The following is a 20097-nucleotide window of genomic DNA, read 5'->3' on the forward strand; positions in this document are numbered from 1 at the left end:
GCATTGGGCATTATTGTAGTTACTGTAAGCCAGGCATTTCCAATGTCTAGGGCTTAATAAGATCTTATTATAAATTCTATACAGATTAAGCTCCCAGAACTGCAGAACCATAATCACATCAGACAGGAAAGCATTCTCATTTTATGGAATATTATATCAACAGTAATGCAACATGATTAGTTGCAAATGCTTATGCAGCAGATACCAGAGAAGATGCTATTTGGTTTTCCTTTACTAGAACTCAAGATACAATATTACCATCTACATTATTAGGGTATTTATAATATTAAAGATGTCAGCTCATGCTTCATGGCAGACCGGTAGAGTTTCGTCGGAGCACATCTGGGGGATATGAAGGATTCAAATTGACAGAGTGCAGTGTTTGTATTCTTACAAATACTACTGTGTATAGTGTTATTGAGTTCCATATATCAGCGTAATACACTTTTGTCATCCTAACGGGGGAAGAAATCTGAAATGCTTAGTATAAGTATAAGATAATGTTTTGTGTGTTGAATAAGTAATACTCATTGTGAATACTGCATAGCGCTGATTTTAACCCTATGTGAAAATAAAGGGCAGCAATTCATACAGACTATTCCAAGTTTACTCTGAGCGACCTATGATCAGGAATGAAAAGAACATGGTGGCAGGGCTGAGTACTAATGTAATGGCTATATTAATACTTATGACTGCTTCATACCAATCAGGACACAGTAAGCACTGCCTCTAATCCCCTCAAACACTGTACCTATCCTCCCTGATTTTGAGTAAAGTGCAACCCCTTTCACACCTGTAAATTGGGACACTTGGGAGGTATGCTGCATACTCATTTCTGGACACTGCTGCACACCTGTATATTGGGACACTTGGGAGGTATGCTGCATACTCATTTCTGGACACTGCTGGCATTTTTTTCAGCATTGCTACTTCTCTTGGCTTATTACTGAGCATTACTGTCACAACATTTCCTTGTTACTGGGCAATTCTACAGATGGCATTGTTATACGACACTACTGGCAGCACAACAGCAAGCATTAATATTAGCACTGTCACATCACCTAGCGCTGCACTACTGATAGCAATGTATAGACCACTACCAGTACAAATGGGATACAGACTAAATCCCGGTGTCTAAATACCGACGCAGGACTAAAAAGACAGGCGTCGAAATACCGATGCCCGTCTAAATCCCGACGCCGGAATCTAGACAGACGGCATCCCGAACGAGGACAAGCCGGGAAGTGGTAGCGCTTAGCCTCGCACAGGGGAGAAGGGGGGGTAGGTTTAGGGACCCCCGGGGGGACTTAGGTTTAGGCACCACCCCGGGAGAGTTAAATTTAGGGTGCAGGGAGGGGAGGGGGGGTTAAGTTTAAGCACCCCTGGGGGGAGGTTAGGGTTAGGCACCACCCCGGGAGGGTTAGGTTTAGGCACCACTGAGGGGAGGTTAGGGTTAGGCACCACTGAGGGGAGGTTAGGGTTAGGCACCACGTGGGGGAGGTTAGGGATAGACACCCCTATGGGAAGGTTAGGGTTAGAGGTGGGAGAGTGGAGGGTTAGGGAACTTACCAGCCCCAGTCAGGATTTCAGCGTTCGGCGCTTGCGGCGTCAGGATTTAGTTAGACGGCTTATTTCATATCCAACCCGTGCAAATGGCTCACTAGTATTACTGCTGACATTGTACTGAGTATTATAGCTAACGGTGACATTCTATCTGACGTTACCCAATTACTGTTATAAATTAGCAGTTGTGGTGCTTGCTGTCCTTGCATTGCTGCTAATGGATGATCATCACGGGGCATCTGGGGATTATATTAATTCTGCTATATTACTGACACTACTACTGCTAGCATTTTATTGGTTATTACTACTACTGATAGTCTGTTACAGAGCACTACTGATATACAGTACTGGGCATTACTATTACTGCTATACAGTACTGAGCATTACTATTCCTGCTGTACAGTACTGGGCATTACTATTCCTGCTGTACAGTACTGGGCATTACTATTCCTGCTGTACAGTACTGGGCATTATTATTACTGCTGTACAGTACTGGGCATTACTATTACTGATGCACAGTACTGGGCATTACTATTACTGATGCACTGTACTGGGCATTACTATTCCTGCTGTACAGTACTGGGCATTACAATTACTGCTGTACAGTACTGGCCATTATTATTCCTGCTGTACAGTACTGGGCATTACTGTTACTGCTATACAGTACTGGGCATTACTATTCCTGCTGTGCAGTACTGGACATTACTGTTACTGTTATACAGTACTGGGCATTACTATTACTGCAGTACAGTACTGGGCATTACTATTCCAGCTGTGCAGTACTGGACATTACTGTTACTGCTATACAGTACTGGGCATTACTATTACTGCAGTACAGTACTGGGCATTATTATTCCTGCTGTGCAGTACTGGGCATTATTATTACTGCTATACAGTACTGGGCATTACTATTCCTGCTGTGCAGTACTGGACATTACTATTACTGCTATACAGTACTGGGCATTACTATTACTGCTGTACAGTACTGGGCATTATTATTACTGCTATACATTACTGGGCATCGCTATTACTGTTGTACAGTACTGGGCATTACTATTACTGCTGTACAGTACTGGGCATTATTATTACTGCTGTACAGTACTGGGCATTACTATTCCTGCTGTGCAGTACTGGACATTACTGTTACTGCTATACAGTACTGGGCATTACTATTACTGCAGTACAGTACTGGGCATTACTATTCCTGCTGTGCAGTACTGGACATTACTGTTACTGCTATACATTACTGGGCATCGCTATTACTGTTGTACAGTACTGGGCATTACTATTACTGCTGTACAGTACTGGGCATTACTATTGCTGCTGTACATATCACTGGGCATTACTATTACTGCTGTACTGTAATATTACTTGCCATTACGTTTATTGCTGTTTATACTTCTGGGCATTTCTATTAGTGTTGTATATATTGTTGTATATATTACTACTACTGTCACTGTTCTACACAATATTGGGTATTACCATTATTGTGGTATATAAAGCATACTTGCCAACTCTCCCTAATTGTCAGGGAGACTGTAATCGCTACGTAGACCCATCATGTAACCTTAAATCTGATATTAATCCAACTGTTACCTCAAGACACACAAAGTTCACTTAATGGCCATACACTTAGGACAAAGTCTTATGTGTTGAAGTATATGTTTAGCTTAACTGAGCAATTGAACAAAAGTGGAATTTGAGAGCCCCTGTGTTGCCTAACTAGGGCAGCACAGACGGTGTAATGGTTAGCATTACTGCCACACAGCACTGAGGTTGTGGGTTCGATTCCCACTACGGCCCTAACTGTGTGGAGTTTGTATATTCGTCCCTGTGCTTGCGTGGGTTTCCTCCGGGTACTCCGGTTTCCTCCCACACTCCAAAAATATACTGGTAGGTTAATTGGGTCCCAACAAAAATGAACCCTAGTGTGTATGTGCGTGTGAATGTGGTAGGGAATATAGATTGTAAGCGCCACTGGGGCAGGGACTGATGTGAAAGGACAAATATTCTCTATAAAGTGCTGCGGAATATGTGTGCGCTATATAAATAACTGGTAATAATAATAATAGTAATTGCTAATGACCCCACACAAAGGTCAACAGAACTCTGGCCAACAAAACTGGCCAACCAAAACAAGTCCAGCCAAAATGGACATTCTGAGGCTACCGGCCACTATAGCGGCCACCTGAAGCACCAAGGCGTTCTATGTTTACGGAGCCAAGACTAGCCCTGCTAGTTAACCATAGCATAAGATTCTTTAGGGTACTGAGGGCCAGATTTATCAACGAGTGATATTCTTGTTAACACTCGTTACTAATCTGAAATGGTGTTCTAACCAATCAGCTCCTAACTGTCATGTGTTTAAAAAAATTACATTTAGGAGCTGATTGGTTGGAGCACCATTTAAGTTTAGTAACAAGTGATAACAGGAATATCACTTGTTCATAAATCTGGGCCTAGGTTTGATATTACCCTAAAGACTAGTCTTTATAGTGCTTGCAATGCTTTTGCAATCGGTCTTTAATACTAATATGTGTTCTGAGATCTGTCATGGTACTCATAACACAATCTTAAAAAAAAAAAAAAAAAAGACCCATGTTTACAGAAACATGGACAACGAACAACTAGAGGTCTAATAAAAATAACCTTGACTATTTCAGCAAAGAAAATTTGCTCTATGCATGGGAAGTACTAAGCACAAAAATGCGTCCAAAACTCCAAAAATGCCATTTTCAAAGTTTTGGCCGCATTTCCATAAGCTCCATTGGACACGGTGGGTAACGCGTTATTCAATAGGAGCCTATGGGTTTCTTATGGGGTTTCTTCTGAGACGGATCCAATTGGACTAAACTCGGAAGTCCCTCTAGCACCTACAAATTGCAAAGGACGGCTCTTATCAGGAGAGCTGTCCTTTGCAATTTTAACAGCATTCTGAGTAAGTACATATTGGCATAATTAACACCGGTATGTACCCTATAAGTGGAGTGTTTAGTTCATACCGCCCTAAAATTGATAAGTATTTAAGTGCTGCTACCCCACCAATCAGTTGCTGGCAGTGCCAGGAACAAGAGTAATAAACACACAACAACAACAACAAATAGACACACAACAACAACAAAAAGCACCAAAGAACCTCAGAAGAGAGGATATACTGTAGCACAATAGCCTGTACACGCGAGGACATTTGTTTTCAACACCATATGCCAAGAGACGAGCACAAAAACAGCCCAGCCTTTTTCCTTAATCAATGAATTCCAATTACAATATACTGCTCAGACAGCGAGATAGATCACATACGTTTCCAGTGCCCGTCTTATCCTCTGAATACAGGGAAAAAATCATTAGCAGTAGATAATGGTAATTGTCAAACAGTGGAAACAAAGAGTTAAGTGAGATTCTGCAAATCTGTCTGGGAATTGGGAAATTACAATAATCAGGGTAAAGCATTATTAGCACATAAACACTTCCTGATTTACTCTGCCCAAGATTCCCAGAAACCACGTTCTAGGTTTGTTTGTTGTCTGCTTACACATATACACCATCCACTGCACAGGATTATACCCCAGGCTGCAAAATGAGAGCACAAAATAAAACGCCAAACGCCAGATTTGCGTGTGAGAATGTGCACAGTAAAATCTTAACACAATATTTTATCCTATTAGAGTCTCAATGACGCTTAAATAATAGCCTACATCCAAAGGCTCATTACCCGTTGGATGCATTTGTGTCAAAATTGCATGTGTCCACGTAGGCGTCATGTTTAAAAAATTGCTCGAAACATACACATAACCAGCGAGATGATGATGATGATGATGATGATGATGATGATGATGAATGGCGTTTTACTGTTACACAGCCCCCACATATGTGCGTCAGGGAAGACAGGTCCAAACCCGGAAGTGACAGTGTACTTTTTCCTTTAGATCCTTCACCAGGACAAGCTCTTTTTGGGTTCCGTGTACTTGACGTCTCTACAATCACAAATAGCCCCAAAAGTACATTGTAAAATTGCTGCAATATGTAATGTTACTTTCCGGGGCTTCACTGCAAACCATATAAGGGAATGTATTCATAATGTTGACATCACAATGTTGACAATTATGATGTCAACAGGGTTAAAATGTACAAAATATCGACATGTGAAATGTCGACATTCTGCACGGACTGGCCGTGGAAGGTTAGGGTTATGCTGGGTACACACTGGTTTTATAGTGTGTACTCACATCGTTCACAGACATATTGTGTCAGCTGTGCAGCACAGCCGATGGCAGATTTATCTGCAGATATATCTGCCCATCGTGCTGTAAGTACGGGCGATTAGACGACCGCCCGTTCACTTGCAGCACAGGCCGCCGGGTGGGGGGGGGCGTAACGCAACCCCCGAGCCAGCAGGACCCCTGGCCAGATGGAATTGATGTTTGTTCAACGTGTATAAACAACCATCATCTGCAGATATATCGGTCGATCTACAGATATATCTTTCAGGTGTGTACACAGCTTTAGGCTGTGGGAGAGGAGGTTAGGGTTAGGCACTAGGGGGATGGTTAGGGGTTAGGATTAGTTATACCAACTAGGAAGAGTTGCAGGATCTGCCGGAAGTCCTCAGGATGTCGCTGTCGGACCCAGAAGATAACACTGTAGTCGCTGGACCCGCCAGGTAAGTCACCACTAAACCAGGGATGGTTTGACAACATTTTAATCGTGTCAACATGATTAGTGTTGATTATGTCGACAAAAAATACAACACCCTCATATAAAATATGACCCCAAAAGCATTAAAAATGCTTTATTTCTAGATTAAAGCATTTTTTTTTTAAATATGCAATATTGTTTATCAGTCACAACTATTTTAAGTTTTTTTTTTTCAATAGGTAGAGCCGGATCTAGGCTTCCAGTCTCATTGTACTGCGCACACTGGTAAACTCGCTCCCATCTCGCACCAGCTGGTCAGTATGTTAACTCTTACTACAGGCCAGTCTCGCTGGGGCAGCTGAGAAGAGCCGCTATACTCTTCTCGCCATCACATGACAGCAATAGCAGGGTATATTAATAGAAAAAAAAAGTTTTGTTTTGTTTTCTACTTAACAAAATTCTAACATAATTATTGTTTTTCTTTTTTACTGTTATTTAATCATTTTACTTTATTATTGTTTTGTTGAAGGACTTTGAGTCAACAAGCAAGCCGGGTGGTCCCACATGCGCAGATGGATCCAAGACTGAGTGAAGCGGTGTGAGTACACGTCCCATGACAGCCAGAAGCAGTCAGCTGCTCCAGCAAAACATTTTTTATTTTTTTTTGCCAGATTACTGTGATAATAGATTTGCTATCGTTGCCATCAGCTTTGAAAGAAAATCCATGTTATCGCGACATAATGATAAATATGTGATAAGAGCTTACAATAATTGCTACTTGGCACAAACACAATGACCATGCAGTGTAAGCTAAAAGATGCTTTACTAATGCAATGCTCCAAGTTTCATCATTTTTATCACCCATTACTTGATTACAAACGGATTTGAGTAATTACAATTGTACTGTTCTATGTGGGCAATTGCCATCTCCCCCCCTACATAACTCTACTGTGATTCATGTAATGACTAAGATAGCAGAATAAAAGTAAATGGGTGGGATGTACTAAAATTAAAAATGCTGTAAATGCTGTAAAACCCCCGAAAAATGCAGTTTTATGGGGTTTTACTGCATTTCTCAGATGTACTAAGCAGTTGAATGCGATGCATTGTGGTGCTTCGTCACAGTGGGTAACGACAGCTGCAGGAGGCGTTACCCATTAGAAGCCAATTATCGGGATGCCTTCCCTGAGAGGGATCCAATCGGATCCATTGCATATCCTCCCCTGTGGCGCTCATCCTTCTGCAGACGCCAGAGGGACTTCTGGGTGTTAAACCCGAAAGTACCTCTATCCAGGGGCATCGCAAAGGACAGCTCTTATCGGGAGTACATGCTGCGGTAATCAAGCGCGGTATGTACCCGATGAGAGGCGGGATGTACCGCATAGCGGATGCGATGTTTAGTACATCCCGCCCAATATGTTTTACTAACAATATGATATTACTGTGATGAAGGACAATCTACACACACGCGCACATGCACGCACACACACACGCACGCACACACACACACACACAAGCACACACACACTCTTTTATATTCTCAACAAACAGAATCTAAATTGAATACTTTAGAAATCATTAACATCTTCAAAAAGAGCCAAAACAAAAATCAATATGTGAATTATGGAAGAATACGGGGCAAAAGTCACATCTTCTGGTGACCACAGATAAATAGCGTCCCTCGGGGACTCGCACAACGCCGCACTCATCATGTGAGATACTGTGCCGTAAGACGGCATAAGGGCAGTCTAGCATGCAGGTTACAAACAAGCTCCATAGTGCTGTAGCTGCAAGCCAGGCCATAACACCGGATTGCTAAAGTAAATTGTGGTATTTTGGGGGGTTTTCATGTAATACATGAGGTTTTGCATCCACGTCATGAAAAGTAATATGCTTGTTAAGTTAAGGACGAGTGACGTGTATTTTTGGAGAGATTGTGGGGTCTATCTACTAAGCAGTGTTAGGAGACAGAGTGAAATGATATAAGGTGCCAGCCAGTCCGCTCCCAACTGCCATCTCACAGGTTGTGTTTGAAAAATGACAGTTGGGAGCTGATTGGCTGGCACCTTATCACTTTCTTATCACTTTTCAGTCTCCTAACACTGCTTAGTAAATAGACCCCTGTATTCCTGCACCCTTCTGGTCAATTGTTACATTAGCTGAAGAGCACTAAAGTGAAAAAAATACAAATAAAATAACTAACATGGGAAATTAGATATAGCAAGCAGTGGAGCTTACATTCTATATTACCAACCACCTGGGCACACATATATACACTAGGGATATTCACTAAAGTGAGAGTTTTCAGAATGTTGCCCATAGCAACCAATCAGATTCTAGCAATTATCCTCTGGAAGGTGCTAGTTAAATGTTAAGTAGAATCTGATTGGTTGCTATAGGCAACATCTCCATTTCTAAAAACTCTCACTTTAGTAATTATTCCCCTAGGATTCTGTTGTTTTTTTTTGTCAGAATCCAGTTAAACTACCAGAATGCTTTTGAACTATGGGAAGAGACCGCGTGGAGAAGACCCACGCAAACATTGGAAAACGTACAAACTCCACACAGACAATGCCCCGGTTGGAACTGAATCCAAGACCTCAGTGATGTGTGGCAGTGATGCTATCCACTACACCAACCATGCTGCCCTAAGATATATAAAATTGCATTGTAAAAAAAAAAATGGAGACCCTTCCATTAATAGAAGATATAGGACAACTAGATAACATCTTTACACAAATGGAAAACCCAAAATATAGCACTAGCCGAGAAAAGGGACTCTACCTGCCAAGGGGAAATGCATATGACCTAGGGATATAGAAAACTAAAGAAATTCGGCTCCACTAGTTACCTGTAGGCTATAGAATATGCAGTTCAATAATGGCTACACACACTGACATACAATGGGCCTGGTGCAGAGTGGTACCCTATTGCACAGCAGCTGTGTCTTTTCTAACGCCGCAAGAGGCATCTCGTGTAAACAGGTGCCTCCCGCCGGCATCTGTGATCTGCAATCGCGTCTGAGTACGCAGCCATCGGATCACTTGCGTGACCATCGGTCATCTGAGTAACCTTCAGGTTTTTTTTCACACAGCTGAAGGCAGTGAAGCCACTGGCTTCAGCATGCCCAGAAAACGGGGCCGACAAGGGGCGCTGCCTGACGCCGCCCCCGCTTCGCCCCAAGGGCACTGCGAGTGAGCTCACAGATCCTGCGCGTGCGCAGATATTCTAACATCGGATCTAGCCTATCCTAGCTCACCTGACACTGCGAGTCTCAGCATTGTCCTCTCCCTCTAGATTGTCAGCTCTGAGGAAAAGGGCCTTTGCTGCCCTCTGTCTCACATCTGCAACTCCTTTGTCACTGTTGTATGAACTAGTTCTGTTTTTATGTGCGATTTGTACTTTGTATGATTCCTCACTATGACTGCCGGTCAGTGCAGATGTCTGTGTGGCCTTACCAATAAGCAGTTCTTATAATGATGAGAATAGAGGAACAATGAAGGTGGCAGGAAGAAAATATTGAAGGAAGTCAACAATTAAAAATCCTTTGCTTTCTAATTACCGTGGTGACAAGGCTTCAATGAAGCTTTGGTAGGAGATAAGTGCCTACAGTTCATTTATCTTGAATTATAAGTGCTCATTTATCATTTATCGAGTTATTGGCATTATGAGGTACAAAAATCTTGCAACAACCAGGATGAGAGCTAGAGGAGAGGCTTCAGACTTCATCACATCGACTTGCAGACTTGACTTTGAATACGGATAGTGAAAGCATTGCCCTTTTAAATTTTGGGCATAAACACCATCGGAAGCGCTGAGTTTTAGAAATAGGCGCTTAATAAATAAACCCACCTAGTCATTTTTTATTGTTGTTCCAAATATTCTATTGTATCACATTGCAGGTACCAAGAAGTTCTTGTTAGGTGGTCTGCAAGATTCTTGCTGTTTTTTAACTACCGGGAAAAGCACCTGCCACTGCCCCACCTCAGCCTCGAACACGATGTGCAGGACACAAGCTACCACCTCAAATCTCTAAATGAATGTCAGGTGAATGATGCAAAGGAGGGGCTGCTCACACTGCCAGCATGCCCAATATTTCACATTGGCATCTTTATGACCAAGGAGAGGGGGGGGCAGAGACAGAAAATAGGACTAAGACAGTTTTACATGAAAACAGCAAGAGGCTCGGGCAGCTATAATTGGTAACTGTACCTTGAACGGCAGAACAAGGCAAGTGGGAGAGATATTGGAAATTATGAGTTATATTAGTTATTCTGTGCGGCTTACCATTTACACTGAGCATAGACCAAGGCTCCCAAAGGAATGTTTTTTTTTTCACACTTTTTTTTTTAAATTAGAGCAAAGACCATTGAGACTTGTTCATTTTAAATGACCTTTAACATGACACACAAACTCAGGCCTGTGTACTGAAAAAAATTACGGCAGTCGCACTGCTCCTCCCGTCCCTTCCCATCTTACCCTCCAGTCACCCCACCCTGTTCTCTTTCCACTCGGCGCACATGCAAGACACGGCGCGCAGACTGGGAGCCTGGGCAGTGCACAGTGCGAGTTAAGAGTGACGTGCACGTGCCAGGGGATATCATAAGGGGATGTGAGGCGAAGAATTTGGATCATTTTGCAAACGAATGGCCCCAGCGATAGATGGGGTTACACAGTGCTGGAGCTGGGCTACCTGTAGCATATAGACCAGCGGTGGCCATCCTGTGGCTCTTGAGCCACATGTGGCTCTTCCATTGTCCTGATACGGCTACCCTGACTGACACTGACTGCTGGAGTGACACATGGAGAGGCTGCTGTTGTGACACAAGAGGGGCTGTTGGAGTGACACATGGGGGGCTGCATTGTAGTATGTGAATCTGTTTTTTTTCAATTTTACTATTTGTGGATGTGACTTTTTCAGTGTATTTTATGTGGATCTGGCTTGTTTCAGTGGATTTTATGTGGATTTTTTTTTTCCAATGTTTTTTATATTGTTCTGGCTTTTTCTCTCGCTTTAATAGTTACCTCTATGGTGATTGTGTGCATGCGCTTTTACATGCTCCTACAATAATCCTACCAGGGGCGTGGCCTAGCTGGCACAAGGCCACACCCCTTTTTGCATGTGCGCCTTAGGTGCACGCATAATCTCAGCTCTTTGACATACCAACAGATATTTTTGGGCTCTTTGACTCTGACTGGTTGGCCACCCCTGATATAGACCAACATTTATTCTCATTATAAAGTTATTCTTAAAAAAAAATTAAAAATGAAGAGAGAAGTATGTTTTCAATGGACTGCGAAGTATACAGATGGAGAGCATTAAATTTGTATGTTGTGTCACTAGTCTGACTGTATTAATTTAAAACAAACAAATCTCAATAACAATAGAAGCAAATCGGTGGGTGGAGGAGTTAATTGTTTAATATTTCGCAAAAGTAAACATAACGCAGGGTTCATTAGACATTGGTGCTTATATAATATGGTTGATTGTTATAGTTTTTTTTTTATGCGTTGCTTTCTCAGTCGAAGCCTAATTCAGGACATTCCACTATTACTGGTTGTAATGTATTTTAGTACAAGCTAAAGCTTCAAGTCAATTCCCTCCTCTGAATATGTATCCAACTTTCAGATATTATATATGCACATCAATACCTCAGGGGCTGGTGGCAAGAGTTGCGCCACCAATCTGCCTCCAAGCAGATAAAGACAAATCCTTGACAAGGGCTGTCTCGGCACTTATAGAATTAAAAATATGGAGGTAAAAACAAAGCCACGATTTTTTTTTTTTGGGCCGCTTTTCGCTTTTATTTTAAATAGACCCGTATACCCATGAGGAATAATCACTTTAAAAGGGTATTTCATATTCGAAAGAGAAAACAAGTAAAGGAAGGAGAACAGATTTATGCTTGAAACCACCTAACAGGAAGAGGTGGTAAAAACGCGAGTATTACAGTCAATCTAAATCTGTATATCTACGTAGCTTGCTTTATAATACAAACTGGTGATTCTGTTACTGTTTCCCAAACATGATGCCTAATGGTGCATACACACGGGACGATCGTCAGCCATAACGATATCGTTGAACGATCTCCCGGGTGTGCTGGGTGATTGAATCGATTAGCCAGCACACCACCAATGACGGATAGCGAGGGTCCCTATAGTAACCTGGTCGATATCGACTAGGTTGGCCTGGATGCACGGTCGATGGACGATATCTTTATCGTCCATAAGTGCCCGCGCATTGCAGGTCGTTTGGAGGCACTGAAAAATGCACGATATGAACAATATGATCGAAATCCTTATCGTTCATATTGTGCATTTTAATTGTCCCGTGTGTACGCACCTTTAGAGCAGTGATTCGCAAACATTTTCCACCTGGGTACAAAAAATAGAATGAATTGTACATTTATATTTCTAACATGTTATAATTTATGCAAAATGTAAAACTGACAATAAAACTATAGTACTGCTTTGTGAAGAATAGGGCTAGAGATCCCTTGGACACTGTTTTCCCTATGTCTCTAATCACCTGCTCCGCCATTACAGAAAATGTTTAAAATACCCTTGAACATCGCAGCGAGTACCCCTGGGGGTACCAGTATCACAGGTTGAGAGCTACTGACTGAAGAAACCACTGTACGTGTCTGTCTATGCACATATATCAATATCTATACATATATATATATATATATATATATATATATATATATGTACATACATGCATACACACACTTGTTTACCATATATGCAATTCCCCACATAACATAAAAGTAACACTGTACTGCAGAAGAACTGGCTGTACATACACATTTCCTTTTGCATAAATAGATGAGAATTAAACTAGAAGCAAAATGCATGTTACACAATAAAATAAACGTAAGTGAAAGTGGATGACCAGTAATCCCATTTTCCACCATTATCACCAGGGCTATGTCAGACCAGAGTGGGCACTAAAAGCAGGAGGTAATATTGCTGCGGCCAGCAGCATCCTAGCAGCACACATGAAGCACAGAATCCTCTGCTGCCAGTAATCCCTGGCTGTTGGCTATTAATGGGGATTGGTTGGGGGGAGAGCTGGGACAGCCTTATCATACAGATAATCAATCATTCTGAGATAGTCGAAAAGTATTATCCCTCTGATGGAATGCACCAAATCCAGTCTATTCCATACATCCTGCAGGTCAATAGCAACATCCTGTGCCCACCCAGCAACAAAAAGAGAACCTATCGGTGTCATACATGCAGCAATTGGCACAGACAGGGTGGGCATGAGTCTGTAGCCCCTCAGGGGTGATGAGGGACGAGGGTCCCTTAGGGCGCCCAGCATGAGTCCTCCCTGTCACAATGTAACAACATTACACCCAGCTGTAGTGTGGCACAGTACTGGTTGCCCATGGCTTTGGTGCATTGGCTGCCACTCACCTGGGGTTGTCCAAGGTCTGCCCGAACAGGTCGCTCTGTAGGATGTTGGGGGGTGTGGGGAAAGCCTCATGGAAATGGGAGAGGACAGTGTTGCAGAACTGGCGTAATGTATCAAACTGCATCTTCCTCCCCGGGCCGCTCGCCACCTGTCTAGCGCAAAGTCGCCGGCGTTGCAGATGGCACCCCGGGCGGACATGCCCGTCAAGTCCCGTACGCTTGCTGGAGCCGGGGAACGCTGTGCATGGGCGAGCAGGTGCCGGCGAGCAATTGTCCGGTCATTATTCTCCGGTAGGAGGCAACAGGGGCAGCCAGCTACCCGGGCATCCCCGGCGGCGGTGGCAGGAGGAGGGGTGTGAGGCTGGGCTACGATGCCTCCTCTAAGCCTCATATACAGCAGGCAGTGGGGGCATTGCTGCCGTCAGGAATTGCAGCACATCTGGCTGCCAGCAATACAGGCACAGCATCCTCGTACAGTTACTACATACAGCCTGTGTGACAGGGGGAGGGAGAGCAGGGTCTGCACCACCCCCCATCACAATCACTGCAGCCAATAGCAGGCTCCCATCAGGAGGAGGGGGGGGGGGGGTTACCTGCTTTAGGACTTTAAAATAACCTGTGAAAATGATATATTAATTCAGAGATCCCAATGTTATATAGTGCAATGGTTATACTGCATCCACTGATTATTTCATATAGTGCTATAGTGTAATATTCATCAGTTCACTGAGCTTTGCATCTATCTTATATATATGTATATATATATATATATATATATACGTATATACACACACATGTACATATATACACAAACACACACACACACACACACATATATATATATATATATATATATATATATATATATATATATATATATATACATACACACACATGTATCTTTCTCCATATCTATATAGATATCTAAATCCATCTCTCTATACATATATATCAGGAAACAGCTCACCCTCTCAGTCCTAGCAGGCTAATGGTACACACAGTCAGCATAAAGGTAGTGTGGCAATGAATGGGTTAAGACAAGCATGAATGCCCCTGCTGATCCAGATGCCCGGGGATTGGCACCCTGCTTCAGTTTAATGCACATTTTCTAGGCAATCACAGAGACAATGATATAAAGAGGGAAATCTCAGCAATTAGAGTGACACTAATAAATCTCTTTTTTTTTGTTATCATTTGAGTCCCACAAACTGACTGCTAAAATCAGGAATCATTTTTGTAACCAACAGGGTCAATCTCTTGCTCTACGCAGGAATTCCAATATCACTGCTTTATAAATACAGATTGCTGCTGCTGACAAGGAACCCTGCACAGGGTGTGGGGGGGAGGCATTCCCATTTCTGTTCCACTAATGCTCCATAGCTGTAGGCAGGGAGCAGGAGGACCCAGCATTCTCCCTGGTGTGTAACCGGCTATATAGCTGGCGTAGGATAATGGGAGATTCAGCAAATTACGCTTTTAATGTCTTCTTCCCCCCTGTTCAATGAAAATGAGAAGCATTCCTCCCATTCCCCAACCTTATTCTTTCATGCAACTGCAATCTACTAAAAGGACAATAATCTATTTTAAGAACACATGCTGGAAAAGAAGGGAAAGGAGTCAGTCACTGTAGCCCAGTCAGATGCAATTCTCTGCAGCGACGTGACACAGCCTGCAGTATTTGTTCAATGTTTAATAGCTACCAGCAGCCATAATCGTAGTCATCAAACTCATTCATTTTCCGTGCTCCCTGCAAGAGAGTTCATCACTCTGGTGAAATAAGCAAACAAAAACTTTTCTATCGATAAGCAGGGAACTCACATTGTTCTCCAGGCCTTGCATGTTGTACTAAAGTCATCAAAATCAAGAAGATAGACATAGCCAGAGCCGTAACCAGACTTTTTGGTGCCCTGTGCCAGAGAGAGCACCCCCCCTCATTTTTCAAAGGGACATAATGCACCCAAAAAAGGGCCATGGCTTCATGGGGAAGGGCCAGGGAAGAGATGGGGGGGGGGGGGGGGGACAGGAGATGCTGGGGATGAAATAAGAGGAAGCTACAAGCAAGAGTGGTAATAAACAGAAATTTGACAGGCACAAACAGCGCCCCCTGACCTGTGGTGCCCTGTGCGATGGCACCGGCCGCACTACCCTAGCTGCGGCCCTGAACATGGCGCAAACCTGCATTACCCCTCACAGGGGGCTGCAGGCAGTATTCTTCAGGGTCAGACTGGCCCACAGGAGTACAGGGAAAATTACTGGTGGGCCCCACTGCCCACCTCTCCTCTAATGTCAGGTTCTAGACCGTTCAAACAATTATACATTAATATTTTATTATAGGGTCAGTTACCTGGTGGAGCAGGAACATGGATGAACTTGGGTGTACAGTGCATTAATGTGGTATATATAGACAGGATCACCATCATGTGCTTAATTATTATACATGTATACATATATGTTACATTATACTACATTCCCAGGGTTATGGTATATTATCTACAGTGCATTGTTTTTATCAATCTGGCACATTATACAGTATATACAATAAATATTTATAAAGGGGCCCAGACCATGCATGCTTTAGTCAAACCTCTATGGTGGCTGGTCATGCCCCCTCTGGTGGCTGGCCACACTCCTTAACCATGGGCCTCCTACAACTGCATTCCCTGGTGAGCCCTTCATGCCCCAGTCTGACAATGGTGTCCTGGGACTTCAAGTGCTAGTGTATTATTGTTCTGGGGCTCCAAGTGTCATTGCCGTGGGACCCTAAATGTAATTGATTCAGTGTTCTGGGACATCATGTGGCCGTGTGCCAGTGTTCTGGGTTGGTAAGTATCAGCATGACAATGTTCTGGGAACACGAGTGTCAGTATACTAATGCTCTGGGGCCCAAAGTGTCAGTATAGGATTCTAGGGTCCAGAGTGTCAGTGTGCCAGTTTTCTACGACCCTGAATGTCAGTGTGCCACTGTTCTAGGACCCAGAGTTGTCAGTGTGCCAGTTTTCTATGACCCTGAATGTCAGTGTGCCACTGTTCTAGGACCCAGAGTTGTCAGTGTGCCAGTTTTCTATGACCCTGAATGTCAGTGTGCCACTGTTCTAGGACCCAGAGTGTCAGTGTGCCAGTTTTCTATGACCCTGAATGTCAGTGTGCCACTGTTCTAGGACCCAGAGTGTCAGTGTGTCAGTTATCTAGGACCAGGGGCGGATTGGGATGGAAAACCAGCCCGGGAAATTTATGGAAGCAGCTCTAATGGGGGTGGGGTCTGTTGAGGGGGCGGGATCCCTCCTTGTAGGGCCTGAGTTGGACATAGTTGCGGTCTTCCTTGTATTTTTTGCTGCAGATGTATCTGCAAGTTTATGCTAATGCCGCTACAACGACCTTCCCTGGTGTACATCAATGTTTCCTAATATGCAAGGACCGAAACGCCTACTATTAGTGCCTACATACGCTGCAATCATGCTCTGTACGCCACCATCGGTTGCATCATTGAAACTCTCACCAGCCCTATGCTAGGTGCCGATCATCCGTCTCAGTATGGCCTCCAATGCGAGCAATTCAGCGTCTCTGTACGTAACCGCTTTGAGCCACAAGCCCATGCTACTGTACTATATATCTGAGTCTGATTAGCCAACCACCTTTGACCGCCCAACACAACATTTCTGACACACTTCTTGGTGAGTGCGTCTCAATCTGTACTGCAACTCTGTATGAAGTGAACACCATTGGGAATGCATGCACGGTGCAACTCAGATGCAAGTGCAGACGAAAAACATAGCACAAGAAAAACATAAAACACATTGCCCCCCACAGGAAATAAAATAATACACAATGTCTTCAATACATTGCCCAAAACACAATGACCCCCAACAGAAGAAATAAAAAAAAATGGCCCCCACAGGAAAATACTAAACCACATTGGACCCCACAATAAAAAAAAACTAAAATATATTGGCCCCTGCATGAAAAAACTAAAATACATTGGACCCACAGGAAAAAACACACACATTGACCCTCACAGAAAAAAACCCAAACACAATGGACAGCACAGGAAAAAATAAAACACATTGGCACTCACGGAAAAAAATAGAAAACATTGGCCCCAACAGGAGAAAAAAAACACAATGGGCTTCCACAGGAAAAAAAAATAACACATACATAATTGCCTCAGTCCCTCACAGAGGACTGACCTTTCTGCTGGCTGACATGCTTGGCTCCGCCCTCAAAAGCGATGTGTATTCGACTGTTTAGTTCCTGGGAACTATAGTTTGTTGTGATCACTGAGTTGCACAGTTACCAACACAGGTACTGCAGGAATAATTGGCCGGACCCAACTGCTTTGCAAACCACATCTGGGGGTGCGGGTGATTTATGGACTGTGGGGCCAGCTAGTGTATGTCCCTTGGGGTGGGGGTAGTGTATGTTCCAGAGACATGGGGGCTTGGGTTAGTGTATGTCCACAGGTCGCTATGCTGCTGCTCCCGGCTAACGGCACCCGGAAGTGCCTGCTAGCCGGGAGCCAATGACAACCTCCGGTTTGCGTTCACATGTGACACGTAAATACCGGAAGTGCTGCAACCGGCTGGGCAGAAGCATGAATCAGCCCGTACCGGTAAGCAGAGAGGGCCGGCCTCTCAGGCTGGTTAAGCCGGCCCGACAGAGGGAGGAATGGGACCAGCCCGGTAGAACTTACCCACTGTCCCGGTGGCCCAATCCGCCCCTGTCTAGGACCCAGAATATCAGTGTGCCAATGTTCTAGGACACAGAATGTTTTGGTGTGTCTGTCTTCTAGGACCCAGCGTGTCAGTGTTCTAGGACCCAGAGTGTCATGGTGTCAGTGTTCTAGGATCCAAATGTCGGTGTGTCTATATTCTAGGACCCAAATGTCAGTGTACTAGTCTTCTAGGACCCAGAGTGTCAAGGTGTCAGTGTTCTAGGATCCAAAATGTCAGTGTGTCTATATTCTAGGATAGTGGTTCCCAAACTGTGCGCCGTGGCACCCTGGGGTGCCTCGGGACACTTACAGGGGTGCCTCAGGTTGGTTGTCCAGCACCGAATCAAATTAATTTATGGTCAATTTAATGTAAATATGTGTGTTGATCAGTGGCGGTTCTAGGGGTGGGCTAACAGGGCCGTCGCCCGGGGCGCCGGTCCCTAGAGGGCGCCACTGAGTCCCCAGAAGGTAAAAAAAAATGAATCCCATGATAAAAAAAAAACTAGCGCCAGTCCCCCTGCGTTGCCGGGCGCCCACTGATATTTGTTATCAGCGGGCACCCGGCTCCCCCCCTGCAGCGGCAGCCGAAGCTCACTCCAGAGCTCCTGCTCCCACATAGAGCACTATGGGAGGGGCGTCATGACGTCTCTCCCATAGATCCGTGGTGGAGCCGTGGTCTTACCGGACGGCAGTGGACGCAGGAGCAGGGCCTAAGGTAAGTATTGTGTTTGTATTTTTTATTTTTCAGAATGGAGGCATGGGGGCATTACTACTGGGGGCATGTCTATAGGGGGGCATTACATGTCTATAAGGGGGCATTACTACTGGGGGCATGTCTATAAGGGGCATTACTACTGGGGACATGTCTGTAAGGGGCATTACTACTGGGGGCATGTCTATAAGGGGCGTTACTACTGGGGGCATGTCTTTAAGGGGCATTACTACTGGGGGCATGTCTTTAAGGGGAATAACTACTGGGGGCATGTCTATAGGGGGGCATTACTACTGGGGGCATGTCTATAAGGGGCATTACTACTGGGGGCATGTCTATAGGGGGGCATTACTACTGGGAGCATGTCTATAAGGGGGTATTACTACTGGGGGCATGTCTATAAGGGGGCATTACTACTGGGGGCACTACTATAGGGGGCACTAATGGGGGCATTGCAACTTTGGGCACTACTATAGGGGGCATTCCTACTTTGGGCACTACTATAGGGGGCATTATTACTGCTCAGTACTGTGGGCCTTGTGTATCAGGGGCACTAATTTGGGCATTGTGTAAAAGGGGCACCACTGTGTGTCATAACATGAATAAGGGACTAATGTGTGGCATAATTTGAATTGGGGATACTGTATTATAAAAGGAATTACTGTGTGTGGCACAATGTATTATACAGGGTATTACTGCGTATGGCATAATGTGTTATACAGGTCATTACTGCATGTGGCATAATGTGTTATACAGGGCATTACTGCATGTGGCATAATGTGTTATAAAAGCCATTACTGCATGTGGCGTAATGTGTTATAAAAGCCATTACTGCATGTGGCATAATGTGTTATACAGGGCATTACTGCATGTGGCATAATGTGTTATACAGGGCATTAATGCAGGTGGCATAATGTGTTTATAAAGGGCATTACTGCATGTGGCATAATGTGTTTATAAAGGGCATTACTGCATGTGGCATAATGTGTTATACAGGGCATTACTGCATGTGGCATAATGTGTTATAAAAGCCATTACTGCATGTGACGTAATGTGTTAT

General features: G+C 44.0%; 1 protein-coding gene across 14 annotated transcripts in view; it reads right to left on the bottom strand.

Moving 5' to 3' along the window:
- RIMS2 (regulating synaptic membrane exocytosis 2) overlaps positions 1-20097 on the bottom strand; it is an 801312-nt gene that overhangs the window by 482695 nt on the left and 298520 nt on the right. For 3 of the 14 annotated variants that reach the window (XM_088442659.1, XM_088442653.1, XM_088442658.1), the window contains exon 1: positions 13621-14027. The exons of the other annotated variants lie outside the window; for them this stretch is intronic. In XM_088442659.1, coding sequence (XP_088298785.1) covers positions 13621-13742 — 122 coding nt within the window. In that variant the 5' untranslated portion in view covers positions 13743-14027. Of the gene's footprint in view, positions 1-13620; positions 14028-20097 lie in introns of those variants that run through there. 14 annotated transcript variants of the gene reach the window in all.

The sequence above is a fragment of the Taudactylus pleione genome, unplaced genomic scaffold (genome assembly GCF_031769625.1).
Source record: "Taudactylus pleione unplaced genomic scaffold, aTauple2 ptg000314l, whole genome shotgun sequence".
Taxonomy (NCBI): domain Eukaryota; kingdom Metazoa; phylum Chordata; class Amphibia; order Anura; family Myobatrachidae; genus Taudactylus; species Taudactylus pleione.